At 42.9% G+C, this 14,214-nt stretch overlaps 1 protein-coding gene across 4 annotated transcripts in view; it reads right to left on the reverse strand.

Annotated features, from left to right (window-relative positions):
- The window catches only part of SCUBE2 (signal peptide, CUB domain and EGF like domain containing 2), a 63,910-nt gene that overhangs the window by 27,522 nt on the left and 22,174 nt on the right, over positions 1-14,214 (reverse strand). For 3 of the 4 annotated variants that reach the window (XM_038569006.1, XM_038569007.1, XM_038569008.1), the window contains 8 exons: positions 13,659-13,775; positions 12,941-13,030; positions 7,601-7,717; positions 6,522-6,644; positions 3,985-4,101; positions 2,489-2,611; positions 1,944-2,060; positions 1,596-1,682 (listed from right to left, as the gene is read on the reverse strand). In XM_038569006.1, the coding sequence (XP_038424934.1) occupies positions 1,596-1,682; positions 1,944-2,060; positions 2,489-2,611; positions 3,985-4,101; positions 6,522-6,644; positions 7,601-7,717; positions 12,941-13,030; positions 13,659-13,775 (891 nt within the window). The remainder of the gene's footprint in view (positions 1-1,595; positions 1,683-1,943; positions 2,061-2,488; positions 2,612-3,984; positions 4,102-6,521; positions 6,645-7,600; positions 7,718-12,940; positions 13,031-13,658; positions 13,776-14,214) is intronic. The other variant, XM_038569009.1, reaches the window with a different exon arrangement.

Here is a 14,214-nt window from a genome sequence, read left to right on the forward strand (position 1 = left end):
ATACCCTGAGCCCCTCTCTTACCCTGAGACCACAAAAGATTTGGCTCACGGAGTGCCCATGACTGAGGCTGAGGATGCCAGGAGCCTCCTAAGAGTTACAGTTATTCCTCCACCTGAGATTAATCCAATGCCCAAATATAATAAAGAGAGGCCCCAAACAACCTTCACACTGAGATGAACCATGAGGTCACTTTTGTGCCTTCCTGAGGAAGAAGACCAGTATCCCCTAGTTCAAATTTGGACATGACTGCTGAGGGAAACAGTGAAGGGCAGATTTTCCAGGAGAAGACTTTTCTTGGAGGACAAGGTTGAGGGAGAAGATAAGGATGGCACTCACCAAAGGCTGCTTGGATGTTCGGGCTCTGGGGGCAGCAAAAGTCCCACTCTGAGGGCCTCGTGCGCAAAATTCTGTTCCCCACAATCAATCTTAACCATATGTCAAGCTCTGAAGCCAAAGCCCAGGATTCATACTCTAGCTCTTGGCTTGCAATGAGAACTTGAGCAACTTACTAAAACTCACTAATCCTCAGTTTCCTCATCCATAAAATAGACAAAATTGGGGTAGTTACATTACTATGAGAATTAAATAAGATGATGCAAAAATAATACATTTAGCCTACTGTCTGGCACACAGTAAGAACTGAATATTAATTGTCTGCTTGCCCATCCTGTGGGTAGCCTAAATCTCCAAGTGCCCATTACTGAGGGATTTGGTGAAACAGACCATGATGTCTGTGCTGGTTGGTTTCAAATGTTAGGCAGGAGGGGCAGAGAAGAATAGTGCTCTGGACTCTGGATCTAGACTCCTAATTAAAATCCTGACTCCCCTATTTCCTATCTGAATCACTCTAGGTACATTATTTCACCTCTCAGAATCTCAGGGTCTTCATCTGGTCAATGAGGAGAAAAGTAAAATTGCTCTGAGTGCTGCAGTGTGGATTAAATCAGCTAGGACAGGTAATACAGTGGCTGGTATATTTTAACTGCTCAATCAATATATTCAAGTATTATTATCATGCTTTGGGTCTCTAGCTCTCTCATATATGTAATATGGACATTAAGAATCATTTCCTCAATCAGATGTTCTCGTGATAAAATCACAGGGATGTCTAAATCTGGGAGGACGAGGCTACTTAAAAGCTGTAAATTTCATTCTTTGTCTTTTTGACAAACCAGAAAGGGTTTGGGATCCTTTCTCTGGATAGAATCGTTGTGCCTCGTCATGCCTACGACTATCTCCACCAATGCCATGTGCTCTGGGTACACACTACCTGCTGCACCTTTGAGGGGCAGGGAACTGGGGAGACCTGAGTCTCCTGATCCCAGAGCTCTGTGGGCCTTTGCCCAATATGATGACTCAGCAGGGCTGAACACGGAGCCTCCTAGCAAACAGTGGACAGTCAGTAAGTATCTGTTACATAATGAGTCAGTCTTCAGGCACCAAGGCTGTGGGCAAGAACATCCTGTAATGTGCTCAGAGCATTGAGGAGATTCAGAGAAAAGAAGATAAAGCCAATGCCCAAGAACAGCACCCCAAGAATGAAACCCATTTAACACAGAGAGCCCCAGAGAAAACACACAGATTTGGTAATTACCCCCAAAAGCAGAATCATTTGATTTTTGCTGTTTGCTCCTGAGAGTAGAGGAAGAGCCGCAGGTGACTGAGTAGGTCTCTTGCAGTCCTGACAGACAGAATGTAGGTTGTCAACATGTAAGCAAGGTCACAGTCTCTCCTGGGAGCAGCCAAAAGCACTCTCCAGCCCCCATTCCACAGAAACCACTAGACTTATGCCCAGCATATAGGGTCTCAAAGCATGGGCCTCCGGTGGTCAGGGAGCAGCTGGCCAAAGACCTGGAAACCCTTTGAGGGACTCTAACACCTAAAGGCCAGGAAGGCTTGGCCTTGGCATGAGGACTTTCTCCAGGGACTGGGACCCACTCACCTGAAGAGAGGTGAATGCCAGAGTGACATCTGAGGAAGCACCTGTCTCCTCCGCCACTCTTACCGCAATGCAGGGACACATGGGGTGACATGCTAGTGGGCAGGACCCCCTTCACTTCTAGATAGGACAAAAAGCAGACACTTACAGAAAGAGAAGGATACTTCTAGATATGCTAAGGACAGCTGAGTCCCAAATATCCAAGGACCCAAGAAAAGAAGGTAGAGTTGTTATATAGCACAGAACATAAGACACAGGGCCCTGTTTCCCTCCAAGGTAAAGAAGCTATTTGTATGCTATTTTTTTCCATGCAGGAAAACAACTGGGAAAACAGAATTGAGTTCCAACCAACATAAAAGCACAGAAGGAACCCCCAAAGAGCCTGCAAAGTATCTCCTGTTTTTGAACTATTTAAAGAATGGCAGCTGCCGCTAATGGGGCAAGAGTCAGGGAAGGGATGGTCAGGCACACTCCAGGCCCAGGTGGACATGGGACAGAGCTGCCGTGTCAGTGTGAGCCCGCTAACTGTGAGACTCGGTACCCCTTACCCACACAGTCTTTTTTATTCCAGTGGAGCTTGTATGCTGAGTGGCATCGGCATTCGTAGCTGCCCACCGTGTTCACACAGACCTGCTGACATCCCCCATTGTTGACGCTGCACTCGTTGGTGTCTGCAGAACAAAACGCTTTCCTGTCACAGCAGCCCACTGGTGACTAGGCTGATACCATCCCTCCCCTGAGGAAGGAGCAGCAGGGAAGTCGCAGGGTCAGAACTCACTAAACAAAGGGAAGGTACTAACTGCCTTCAGGATGTGCACTTGGCACCAGCTGACCTCACTCTCCACTCGGTGGATTTCCTGGCATAGGCTTTGCCAAGATGGTCTCAAGTTCCATGTTTAACCAAACCTTTCCCCCATTAAGGATTCTCAGAAGGGAGCACACTCTACTGTCACATGTCCAAGCTCAAACACTGCACAGGCCTCCGATATGAAATTCTACTATCCTCCTAGGCTACATGCCAAGGGGGATAGAATTAGGATTCCTCACTGGATAGTTCATATTCAGTAGTTGAAGTATAGAGAAGGCAAATGACTTGCACAAATCCCCATCAACACAAGGCTGAGTCCAGGTTGGAAGGCAGCTCCACCTAAAACCCAGACACATGTCCATATCCAGGGAATATATCCTTGGGGTTTCTTGATTGCCTGGAAGATGTTTTTAGCCATGCCAAGGATGTATTGAAAAGGTCAGAAGAGAGACAATACTATCTATACCACATTACTCCCATCCGTTCTTCTTAAGCACAGGACACAAGGTATGGGCAGAAAGTATTTAAGCCAGTGGTTCCCGAATATTCAGATACTCAGGATTGCTTTGGAAGCCCTAGCCATTCTGAATCAGAATCTGAATCTGAATCTGTATTCTCAAAAATTGTTGAATGAACCTGATGGTCAGGGGGAGCAGGGTGGAAATCATTCGATGTCAAATCTGATTTATGCCATTGTCTGAATGAGCATAATGACATCGGAACATGTGGCTACATGGGCACAGCACAGAGAGATAAAGTCAATGGTCCACTTCCAGCTCAAAGACCTGCTCAAAAAACCAGCTCAAACCTCGAAAAAGGCTTCTCAGCTAGTTCCTGTGCATAGCAAGGCTGTGGAAATAGTTGGTGCCTTGCCAAGTCTCTCTGAGGACTGTGACTTTACTATCTACTGGGAAGTTCCAACAGACAGGATATCAGCTCCTGAGAGATGCTCCCACTGTCTGAATACACTACATCAATAAAGTCAATGAAGAATTCACGGTTGATTAGCTCAGTTCTTCTTTCTGGTCCATAACTTAACATGTTAAAGGGATCCATGTGAATAGGTTTCCCTTAGCAGATGCCTCCCTGGAGTTGGTGAAGTCACTATTACTCTAGTAAAATATGCCATTCATCCCCAATATTGGAAAATTGACCCTGATCTGGGGAAACTGGGAGGTAGGCCATGCTCCCCCGCAGGCCCAACCTCATCTGACCCTAGTGGGGCATTCTGCTCACCTCCACAGTGGGTAAAGCCATAGAGGGTATACCCTTTGTTGCAAGTACATGTGAATGTGCCAGGGTGGTTGATGCAGCTATGGTCACAGGTCCTATCCAAAGAGCATTCATCCACATCTGTAATTGTCAAAGGGAGAGGGGAGATGAAACCAAGTCTAAGGAATGAGTGGAAAGAACATGTTTATAACTCCACTTATTGACCAACAATAAAAACAACACAAACAGAATTTTTTAAAGTATCTATCAGTTCTCCTGCTTACTTGTGTTAAAGAGAAGGTGGAGTGGCCTACAATAAGAATACTCACAAACAATCTTTATTTCCAAATTCTGTTGCAAATATTACTTGCCTTTAAGCTCACTGGGTCTCTCTCTCTCATGCTTATTTGCAGGGCTGAGTAATTTAAAATATTTAAATGAAGCTAAATGAGATAACGTACCTTAAAAGGGTTTGTAAACTATAAGGTGCGACCCATGCATTATTGTTGTTATATTACTATTTGTAAAACAACAGTACTAATTATATAAGCCACAGAAGACAGTTGGGTTGGAAATAAATCTGGTTCCTATCTTTCCAGAATTAGCCTTTTGGCCCCAAGAGGCCAATTGGGTTTTAATGTCCTCTGCACTAAAAGAATGCATGAACACTAACATCCTCAGTGATTTTCTATCACAGGCACTAAAATTTGGTGGTTAAGCTCCAAACTGGATTGGCTTTGTTCTTCTGCCATGGTTCAGCCCCACAGGGCCCCTCCTGTCCTCGATCAATGTAGAGGCATCTCTGGCTTCAGCTGAGGTCCTGGAAACCAGCCTCAGGAGGCTGCCTCTGTCAATATAATCATCTCTTCTTCCCTGGTCTGGTCCTCACATCTTTCTTGTAGACTAGAATTTCAGTGCATTACTTGTTCAGCTCTTTGGAGGGTTTTAACAGAATTACGACTTGGGTCCACAAATGGATAAACCAGGACCAGTGTGGAACTCAGTGGAAGCCAACTAGCCCAGAGCTAGATCTCTTTTCAACACCAAATGTGCCATGAGACACTATGTTAATAAAAAACAAACATTTGGAAGGAACTGAAGGAATGAAACAATGAAATTAAAAAGGGAAAATTCTTACAAAACCTTTTCATCACTAGCTTTTCCCAGAAATCCTGGCAATTTCTTGAGTAAATTTGTTCTGTGAAAATATTTGTTCTACCAAGACCAAGTGAAAAATAAGAAAAAGTCCACTTCTTCCCTAGTAATTGATATCACTCTATGAATTCTGTTATTAACATCAGCCAGTTATCGAGAAAGTGGACTTGTTCAGTAGCTGGCTTTGGCTGCACATGATGGTCTGTTGCTTTGCCAAAAATAATGAGATCACTTTTCTAATTCCTTTTTAATGTGTTTACACAGCTTATATGGTATTTCTTGCTCTATACATTATGAAACATTATGTGGAACATCAAGCTTGCTTTCCAAATCAAAGGAAAGAAAGCCATGCAATAGTCACATAGAATGAACTTACTGAATTTAAAGGGTCCTATACTTGAACTGCCTGACAAATTACGTAGTAAGGGGGGGGGGGGGGGAAGAGAAACCTAATTCACACACCATAAGGTTAAAAAAAATAATAATTATGTTACACTTTTTTATTACCTGAAGTGAAAGCAGATATTATTTCCTGATTCTGACTTAATTCTGGGATTTCTAACAAAATAAGTCAGGCTGCTCTTGTTCCAAGAAACAGAACAAGACTACATGGCAGCACATCTTTCCTGAGAGGGCTTCCTCTATATCCATAGGGCATAAGAGGTGCTCATCTGAAAATATAAATAATGCCCCTCATCCAACACAGCTTACCACCACCCCAAAGTGTTATTAATAACAAGAACTGCTCCCTTGACACTACTTGTGTAGAAGGAACGCACCTAAGAAGGTGTCTGCAATCTTGCCCAAGGACTGACCAACCTTGCTTCCACTCAATCCCCTCCCTCTCCACCATCCCTCTCCACCATCCCTCTCCACCATCCCTCTCCCCAAACCCCAAAGGCTGGTTTCTCATTAAAACAAGGGCTATAAGGAAGAGACCAACCGGTACATGACCTTGATTATGGGTTGACCCCAACTTTTTGCTAGGAAAAAGTAAGGTGTGTTAACTAAATCTACATATTTTTTGCCACCAAGTTTTGTTATAAAATCCACAAAATTAAAGGAAATTTTAGAAAGAAATTATTCATAAATCTCAACACCCTAATGCAAACCTGTTTACACTCTGTGATCTATTCCATTTCCAGCAGCGAGCTCTGCTGTAATCACACCAGATGGATACTTTGAGGTGTTCTCTAATCATTAACAGCTTAATTTTCAAAATATACTTGTGAGCTACATAAGTGTTTTTATTCTACCAACAAATGAAATAAGTGAAGCTTGGGTTGGAGGTTGGATTAATGACTCCATCAAGAAGCCCAATGAACCAGTCTCTGCCAGCATGGGGTTTCGTCTTCTCGGCTCCAATCAGTGGGCACCACATAGCCCCGCTACGTTTCAGCACATACCTTGGCAAGACTTCTCATCTGTTAATAATTTAAATCCTTTTTTGCAGCTGCAGTCAAAGCTACCCACAGTGTTTTTGCAGAAATGATCACAACCTCCATTATGGGTCTGGCATTCATCAATATCTGTAACAGGGAAGCATCAGCAAATCAGATAGCAAAACTGGCCTGGTTTTCCACAAATCCCTGACGTGCTATTGTGTGCGTGCTTCATTACTCTCTGCAACAAAAACAGACCCATGAAAGCATTTAAGGATGTTTGCTGATGTTTTTAATCTTACACATGTTTTCTTGTCTGGCTGAACCAATTTGGAAAGATGAGTGCCTCATCCCCATGAGAACTCTGACTTGTGCTACCCTTGACTAGCATTAAGGAAACAGATTATGGGAAAGAATGGTGATGTCCTGTTATATTCTCATCCTTGCACTGCTCTCTTGAGATAAGATGGCTCCCTTTGGTATACTTTCCATTCCAGTTTAATGATTAAAGTTATAAGGAATTAGAACATTTGTTTTGGCAAATTACACAACGATCAAGTAGCCTCAATGCTTTTAAATGATTCCTGATACTCAAATTAATCTTATCTTCTCTCAGTTTCATCTGGTAACTGGTTATCTGCTTTTTATCATGTTAAAGAACTAAGCCTTTGTACTCTTGCCCACAAAATACTAGCAGGTCATTGAGGTCTCTATTTATCAGCAAAAGTTAATTGGACAGCTATTTATTAAGTTCTCTGAATAATAATCTTGGCTGTTATTTATATCATAATCTCTAGGCTGTTATTTATGATATACTGATATTATCACCTGCAAGTGAATGTTTTCTTGAACTTCTGCCTTTTTCTAATAAGGTTGCTCCCTGAAATGAGTTATCTGATGCTTGCAGAAGCTGACCTTCTCAACAGTTAATGTAATTAAGTTGGTCCTAATTAAGCTTACTCAATTATAACCTTCCACTAGCCCAGGGAAGAAAAGCTTCCATTGATATGAATCATGAGCAAATCTGGAGTCACTCAGGAGGAATGGAGGGGAAGAGCTCCCTTTATCCTTGCACATTAGCAGCATGGAGAGGCACAGGCTACCTTTACAGGTCTTCCCGTCCAGCTGGAGAGTAAATCCAACAGGACAGCTGCAGTGAACACCTGTTGAAGTATCCTTACAGGTGCGATCGCAGCCTCCATTGTTGACAGCACAGGTTTCTGACAAGGAGGTAAGAAAAAGACAGTTAGCTTGCTAAAGAAGTGCTGATATGGCTGGGAGGAAAGGATATGGCTGCAGGATTCATACTTGACAGAGTTCATGGAAGCCAAGAAGCATGATGGCGTACTCACAGTTGTACCTCAAGTCTCTACCACCTGCAGGCACAGCTCCTCTCACCCAGCTAAATAAGTGACATCTCACAAAGATGCTTGTTAGGGGGTTAAAAATGTCTCTCCAACCTGCTGAGCCTTTTTCCCCCCTACTGGTAGATCTGAAGCCAATACAAGTTCCTATTGATCCACAGCCACTGACCAGCTAAGTGTGGCCACATCTGGCAAGCTAGATGTGGATGCAGAACAGGGCAAAGGGGGATGTTCCCTCCTTAATCCTGAACCCCCTCCCTTCAATATAAGTAATGGGCGAAGCAAGAGAGGGTAAGCTTCGCCTACCCTAGCCATTCTCTTGCTGCAGACCAATGACTTTCTTGGAACTGCCAATTAACTCATGTTAGGAGTTTACCTTTCCCTGAAAGAAGAAAGAACTGTTAGAAGTACATGAAATCAGCCACAGTTGTTAAGTAACGTCTATAGAGATGAGGGACAATAAGCAAATGTCTTTCTAGTTTTACTTACTGCTTTTACTTCAGTAGCTACCTCAATGTAGAGCCTTAGAGGAAAAGCTTAGTTCTAGTTAAATATGACAGTTAGAATAGGTATATCTCTGTTTGCTCTCTAAACCTAACATGAGGGACACCTGGGTAGCTCAGTTGGTTAAGCGTCTGCTTTGGCCCAGGTCATGATCCTAGGGTCCTGGAATCAAGCCATGAGTTGGGCTCCTTGCTCAGTGGGGAATCTGCTCTCCCTCTCCCTCTGCCCTGCCCCCCTGCTTGTGCTCTCTCTCTCCCTCAAATAAATAAATAAAATCTTAAAAAAAAAAAAAACTAGCATGAGAGTGAATAGGTTTTTTTAAGTATAAGTCATCAAGAACTGCTACAGCCACTGTGGAAAAAAGTATGGAGTTTCCTCAAAAAGTTAAAAATAGAACTACTCTAACATCCAGTAATCGCACTATTGAGTATTTACCCTCAAAATATGAAAACACTAATTCAAAGGGATACATGCACCCAATGTTTATAGCAGCATTATCTACAATAGTCAAATTATGGAAATAGCCCAAATGTCTATCAATTGACGAATGGATAAAGAAGATGTGGTATATACAATGGAATATTACTCAACCATAAAAAGAATGAAACCTTGCCATTTACAACAACGTGGATGGAATTAGAGGGTAGTATGCTAAGTGAAGTAAGTCAGAGAAAGACAAATACCATATGATTTCACTCATGTGTGGAACTTAAGAAACAAAACAAATGAGCAAAGGAAAAAAGAAGGAAAGACAAGCCGAGAAACAGACTCTTAACTATAGAGAACAAATTGATGGTTACCAGAGGGGAGGTGGGCGAGGGGATGAGTGAAACAGGTGATGGAGATTAAGGAAGGCACTTATTGTGATAAGCACCAAGTGATATATTATGGAAGTGTTGAATCACCTGAAACTAATACAACACTGTATGTTAACTACACCGAAATTAAAATTTTTAAAAAGTACAAATCCCTCAGGACAGAGAAAAGAGAAGCAAAGACAATACATGAAAGACACCAAATATTCTGGAAGCAGCATGTCAAGGAGAGGCAGTAATGGACAAAGCAGAAAGCTAAATCCTAGTGGTCTGCAGAGGGAGTGCCAACAATTGGTAAGCTCATGTGAGCCACAGAATCCAGAAAGGCCTGGGAATTGGAGATACTAACTCACTCTAGAGGCAGAGGTGAGAAAGGAGCTAAAAATAGGAAGATTGATAGTAAGTCTATATAACAAACAGATAAACCCCCAGATCCCCTCCTAAATTCCACAGCCAGGTGACTCTACCTCTTTCCTATTTGGGCCACCGCAGAGAAATGTATCTTCTAGAGAAGTGGGACTAAAGAAACACTGGACTCACGGACACCAGGAATAGCAGAGAGGGAGGAGGAGACACTGTCAGGTGAAAGTGTGTACTCTGAAAAGAAAGATCTCAAAGCCTCACCACCACTACCACCCCAGCTCCAGGATCGCTGGCAGTCAAGTCTATGTCCCCTTAGTGGGAGACTAAAGGACTTCTCTCCAGCTAAACTGGCCTGTCCAAATGAAAAAACCTATAGATACTGGCATTTGAGGATCTCCAAATGAAATGTGTAAGCCACTGCCTAGTGGCCTCATCCAAGCTTAAAGCCTACCAGCCGATAGAATATCCAATTGATTTTTTAGTATTTCCCCATTAAATATGAAGCCAGCCTAGAATCACCAAACATTTCAGGAAGGCCTTTAACATGAAATAAAGGCACCAAATCAAATGAAAAGGGAAAAGGGAACTTGGAAGAAACAAAGATAATACAGGGAGCAAAAGAGAAGTTTTAAAAATCTCATAATTTCCCCCAGAAAGATAAGAAAAGCATTCATGAAATATGATTAGGTGCCTACAATAAAATACCAAAGTAAAATTCTTGAAAAATTAAAATATGAAAGCAGAAATTTAAGAAGAATCCTATAGAGGGTTAAAAGAAAAAAAAGAAAGAAAGAAAGAAAAATCTCCTAGGAAGTAGAACAAAAATTTAAGAAAAGAGAAGAAAATTAGAGGAGCTAAAACAGTCAACTAACAGATATTCCAGAGAGAAAGAATAGAGAATATGTAGTTAAGAAAATTATCAAAGCAAAAATATAGGCACTTTCTTGGAGCTAAGGGGCTCAAATATCCATACTGCAGAGGCCAATCAAGTCTTCAGCATAACAGGTGGATAAAGTCCCATCATGAGAGCCATAACTGTTTTTGTTTTGTTTTGTTTTTTTGCAAGGGTCATTAATGTGAAATTTCAGATCACCAGGGACAAGAAGACTGTGAAAGCAACCAGAGAGAAGCTTTCGTCGGTTCCATTCAAAGGATCATGAATAAAAATGACTTTAGACTTCTTGAAACAACACCGAATCCTTGAAAACAATACAGCACTCACTACTCACAACTCTAAATTCTTTTTTTTTTTTTTAAGATTTTATTTATTTATTCATGAGAGACACAGAGAGAGAGAGAGGCAGAGGGAGAAGCAGGCTCCATGCAGGGAGCCCGATGTAATCCTGGGACTCCAGGATCACGCCCAGGGCCAAAGGCAGGCGCTAAACTGCTGAGCCACCCAAGGATCCCCAACTCTGAATTCTATACTGAACCAAATACTCAATAAAGTGCCACTCTTCTCCATGCATCTCGTTTGCCACATGGGCTGAAGTCAGAGAGAAGAGGACGCAGCTGACAAAAACCCAAAAGGCATTTTCAGGCATGGGAGGTTTTTAAAAACCTATACCTCCTTATGTGAACTAACAACAGAGAAGACATGGGGTCTACCAACACAGGAGCATGATGAAGGGCTTCCTAGGCTGGCGCTAGTGGGATGAGAGGTGTGCAAGCCAGCCCTGAGAGTCGGGCCCCTCTAGAGCAGGGGAAGCCTCAGAAGACACTTTTTTTTTTTTTTTTTTTTTTAAGATTTTACTTGTTTATGAGAGAGAGAGAGCATGAGCAGTGGGGAGGGGCAGAGAGAGAAGCAGACTTCCTTCTGAGCAGGGAGCCTGCCTTGAGGCTTGATCCCAGGACCCTGAGATCATGACCTGAGCCAAAGGCAGTCACTTAACCAATTGAGCCACCCAGGTGCCCCTAGAAGACACTTGTTAAGAAGAAAATGGAATTAATAAGTCAATTGCTGTATTTGAACACATTGAAAGGGTTTTAGAACGCCACCCAAAATTTGCAAAAAAAAAAACAAAAAACAAAAAAAAACTGGTAAGAGGCACTTAGAAGTATTTTTACGTACCTCTAAGAAAAGAAAGAAAATAATAATCATAGCAAACTACATGGTGCAGGTGACTCACATTTAGATACTTATAGTCACAATGATGTAAATATATAACTTTGACTTCAGTAGTGATACAACTCCACTATAGGAGAGGGAGAGTGTGTGCATTTTGGGAGTGGGCAGGAGAGAGCTAAAACTCAGTGTGCTCTGGAATAGGAAGTCAAAGCTACTATCTAAAACTGACATGTCAAGAAATAAGTGTATAATATAATAGAACTGGAAAAAAGAGAAATAATTGCATACACTTTTCAGAAATATGGGGGAAAGGGAGTCAGAAGAAGAAACAACTAAGAGAAATGATAATTGTTGCCTCTGGCAAATGGAATGAGGGCATGGGAAGTTTGAGGCAAGGAAATGATGTATTTCATTACAAGCTTCATAGCACTAATTAGGTTTTTAAGGTTTTTTTTTTATTATTCATATGTACTATTTTAACACAATTAAAAATAACTTTAAGAGGGCAGAAAAGAGCTCAGAAATGTCACCTGCCTGGTAACCAATGGCTGCTCAATATATTACCTGTTAAATCTAGAAGCTATCAAAGAGTCAGTTTTGTTTAGGTCAAGCCAAGCTTTCTCCAGAATAATAGTGTGCCAAAGGTTCTGACTGCCACCCCCACAGCCACCGCCTCTACTTCTGCTCCCATCTCCAGCTCTGCTGGCAGACTTGCTGGCAGACCTTCTTACATCCCACAGCCAAGTGCCCCTCTTCTCCATTCATCTCTTTTGCCATCGACATGGGCTGAAGTCAGAGAGAAGAGGACTCAGCTGACAAAAACAGATTGCCATGTTAAGCTAAGGACTGCCTAAAGTGCCTTCCTGGTCATAGTTACTCAAAGGGACTGGAATTGACATTCACTGACCACCCGATAAGTCCCAGGCATTGGACTCTGGGCGCTTCTGCATATTATCATCCTCACTGAGCTTCCTGATAACCCTAAGAGGCAGGCTTTATTGCATCCATTTTTTTTTTAATTGCATCCATTTTCAAGAAAGACCAGGAGACAGAGGCTCAGGGCCATTTGCCCAAGTCTTACAGCTAGCTGGGGGGCAGTGCTGGGAGGCTAACCTGGTTATTCTGGCATCTGGTGTCCATCCCACAATGGCAGGATCCTCAGATGGTGACTAAGTAACAGTAGTAGGTGAAGAGCAAACACAGCCTAGCTTGAGAGGGGCTGCTGACCCTGGTCCAGCTGATCTGAGGGTGTATGGGCCCCAGGTTCAGGTCTGATGTAGTAAGTTAGGGAAGGAAAGGGAAAAGACAGGAGGGGGTGGGAGTGCCTACCCATGAGCAGCCGCCGCTTCACCCGTTTATCGCCATCCACCACTGATGTGGCATTGCTCTCCGTCACCTCCGGGACAGCATCCTCTCGCTCTACAAGAGACACCAGAGAGCGAGTCTGTTTACTCATCCCCTGTATGACCACTTCTGCCGAAACCCCAGACATGAGAACAATGTAGGATATGCAACTCTGTTCACTCAATAAAGATATGTTGTAATGAGGCTCTGTGGGAAACATAGCACGTTAAATGGCCATGAAGCCTTAGTAAACATTAAATATGAGAAAGATTTTTGAAGCATATTGCAGTGACCAAAGAGACACCAGGGAATGCAAGCTTCAGATTCACTCTAACACTGTCTTCTGCTGACCATAAAGGCCACTGTGTCTTTACAAATGGCTAGCTTTAACTTCATGTCACCCTTGCTCCTTAGGATGTAATGTCCCAGTCTCCAGAATACCATCTTCAGGAGCCCCCTAGTCCAAGAGAAGAGAAAGGGCTTTCTGAGGGGGGAGAGAGAGAGAGAGAGACGCCCCCCTCCCGGGACTAGACCACTCATTCCCACTGCCACATGTAAAGCTGCACGGGACCCATTCAGAGGCAAATACTGGAAGTTCCCTGAATCTGGTGCTTAACACCATTAATAGGGTTAGGGTTAGGGTTAGGAGTGGGCAGGTGGGCTGGGGACAGACCCTTACCAAGTGTAGGGGTCACTCACTCACCAAGGCAGCTCCTCCCATCTGCATGCATCTTGTACTGTGGGTGGCAGCTACACTCGGGGCCATCAGCAGTGTCCTCACAGGAGTGCTGGCACCCACCGTTTCCATGGTTACAGGTCACTGAGAGGAAAATGAATCAACACACTGAGCACTGAGTTTTCCACAACCCGGGGCTGTGCTTGCTTGGGAAGATCTCTGATTTTCATTCAGCAAGTATTTGAGCACCTAGTATGTGCTCAGCATTGTGCATAATGAAGTAACTGACTCAGACAGAGCCTAATGCTGTCTCTGAGAATAGATAGTCACAGTATGAATTCAAGAAATGCTAAATGATGGATTTGAGCAGTTATATAGGAAGATGGGGATGGGAAGGCTACGGAGATTTTCACTTTTCAAGAGGAATTATATCAAAAGATTCTAGACTACTGCTTTGGGCTATCAGGAGAAGTTTGCATGTTAATATGGCTGTACTGGGGCTACAGAAAATGTTATAGCACTTTATGGCTGGAAGAAACAGATAATACTTATTTGTATTTATATGTTAGGATTTCTCTCATCA

Source organism: Canis lupus, chromosome 21 (assembly GCF_011100685.1).
Source record: "Canis lupus familiaris isolate Mischka breed German Shepherd chromosome 21, alternate assembly UU_Cfam_GSD_1.0, whole genome shotgun sequence".
Classification (NCBI taxonomy): Eukaryota; Metazoa; Chordata; class Mammalia; order Carnivora; family Canidae; genus Canis; species Canis lupus.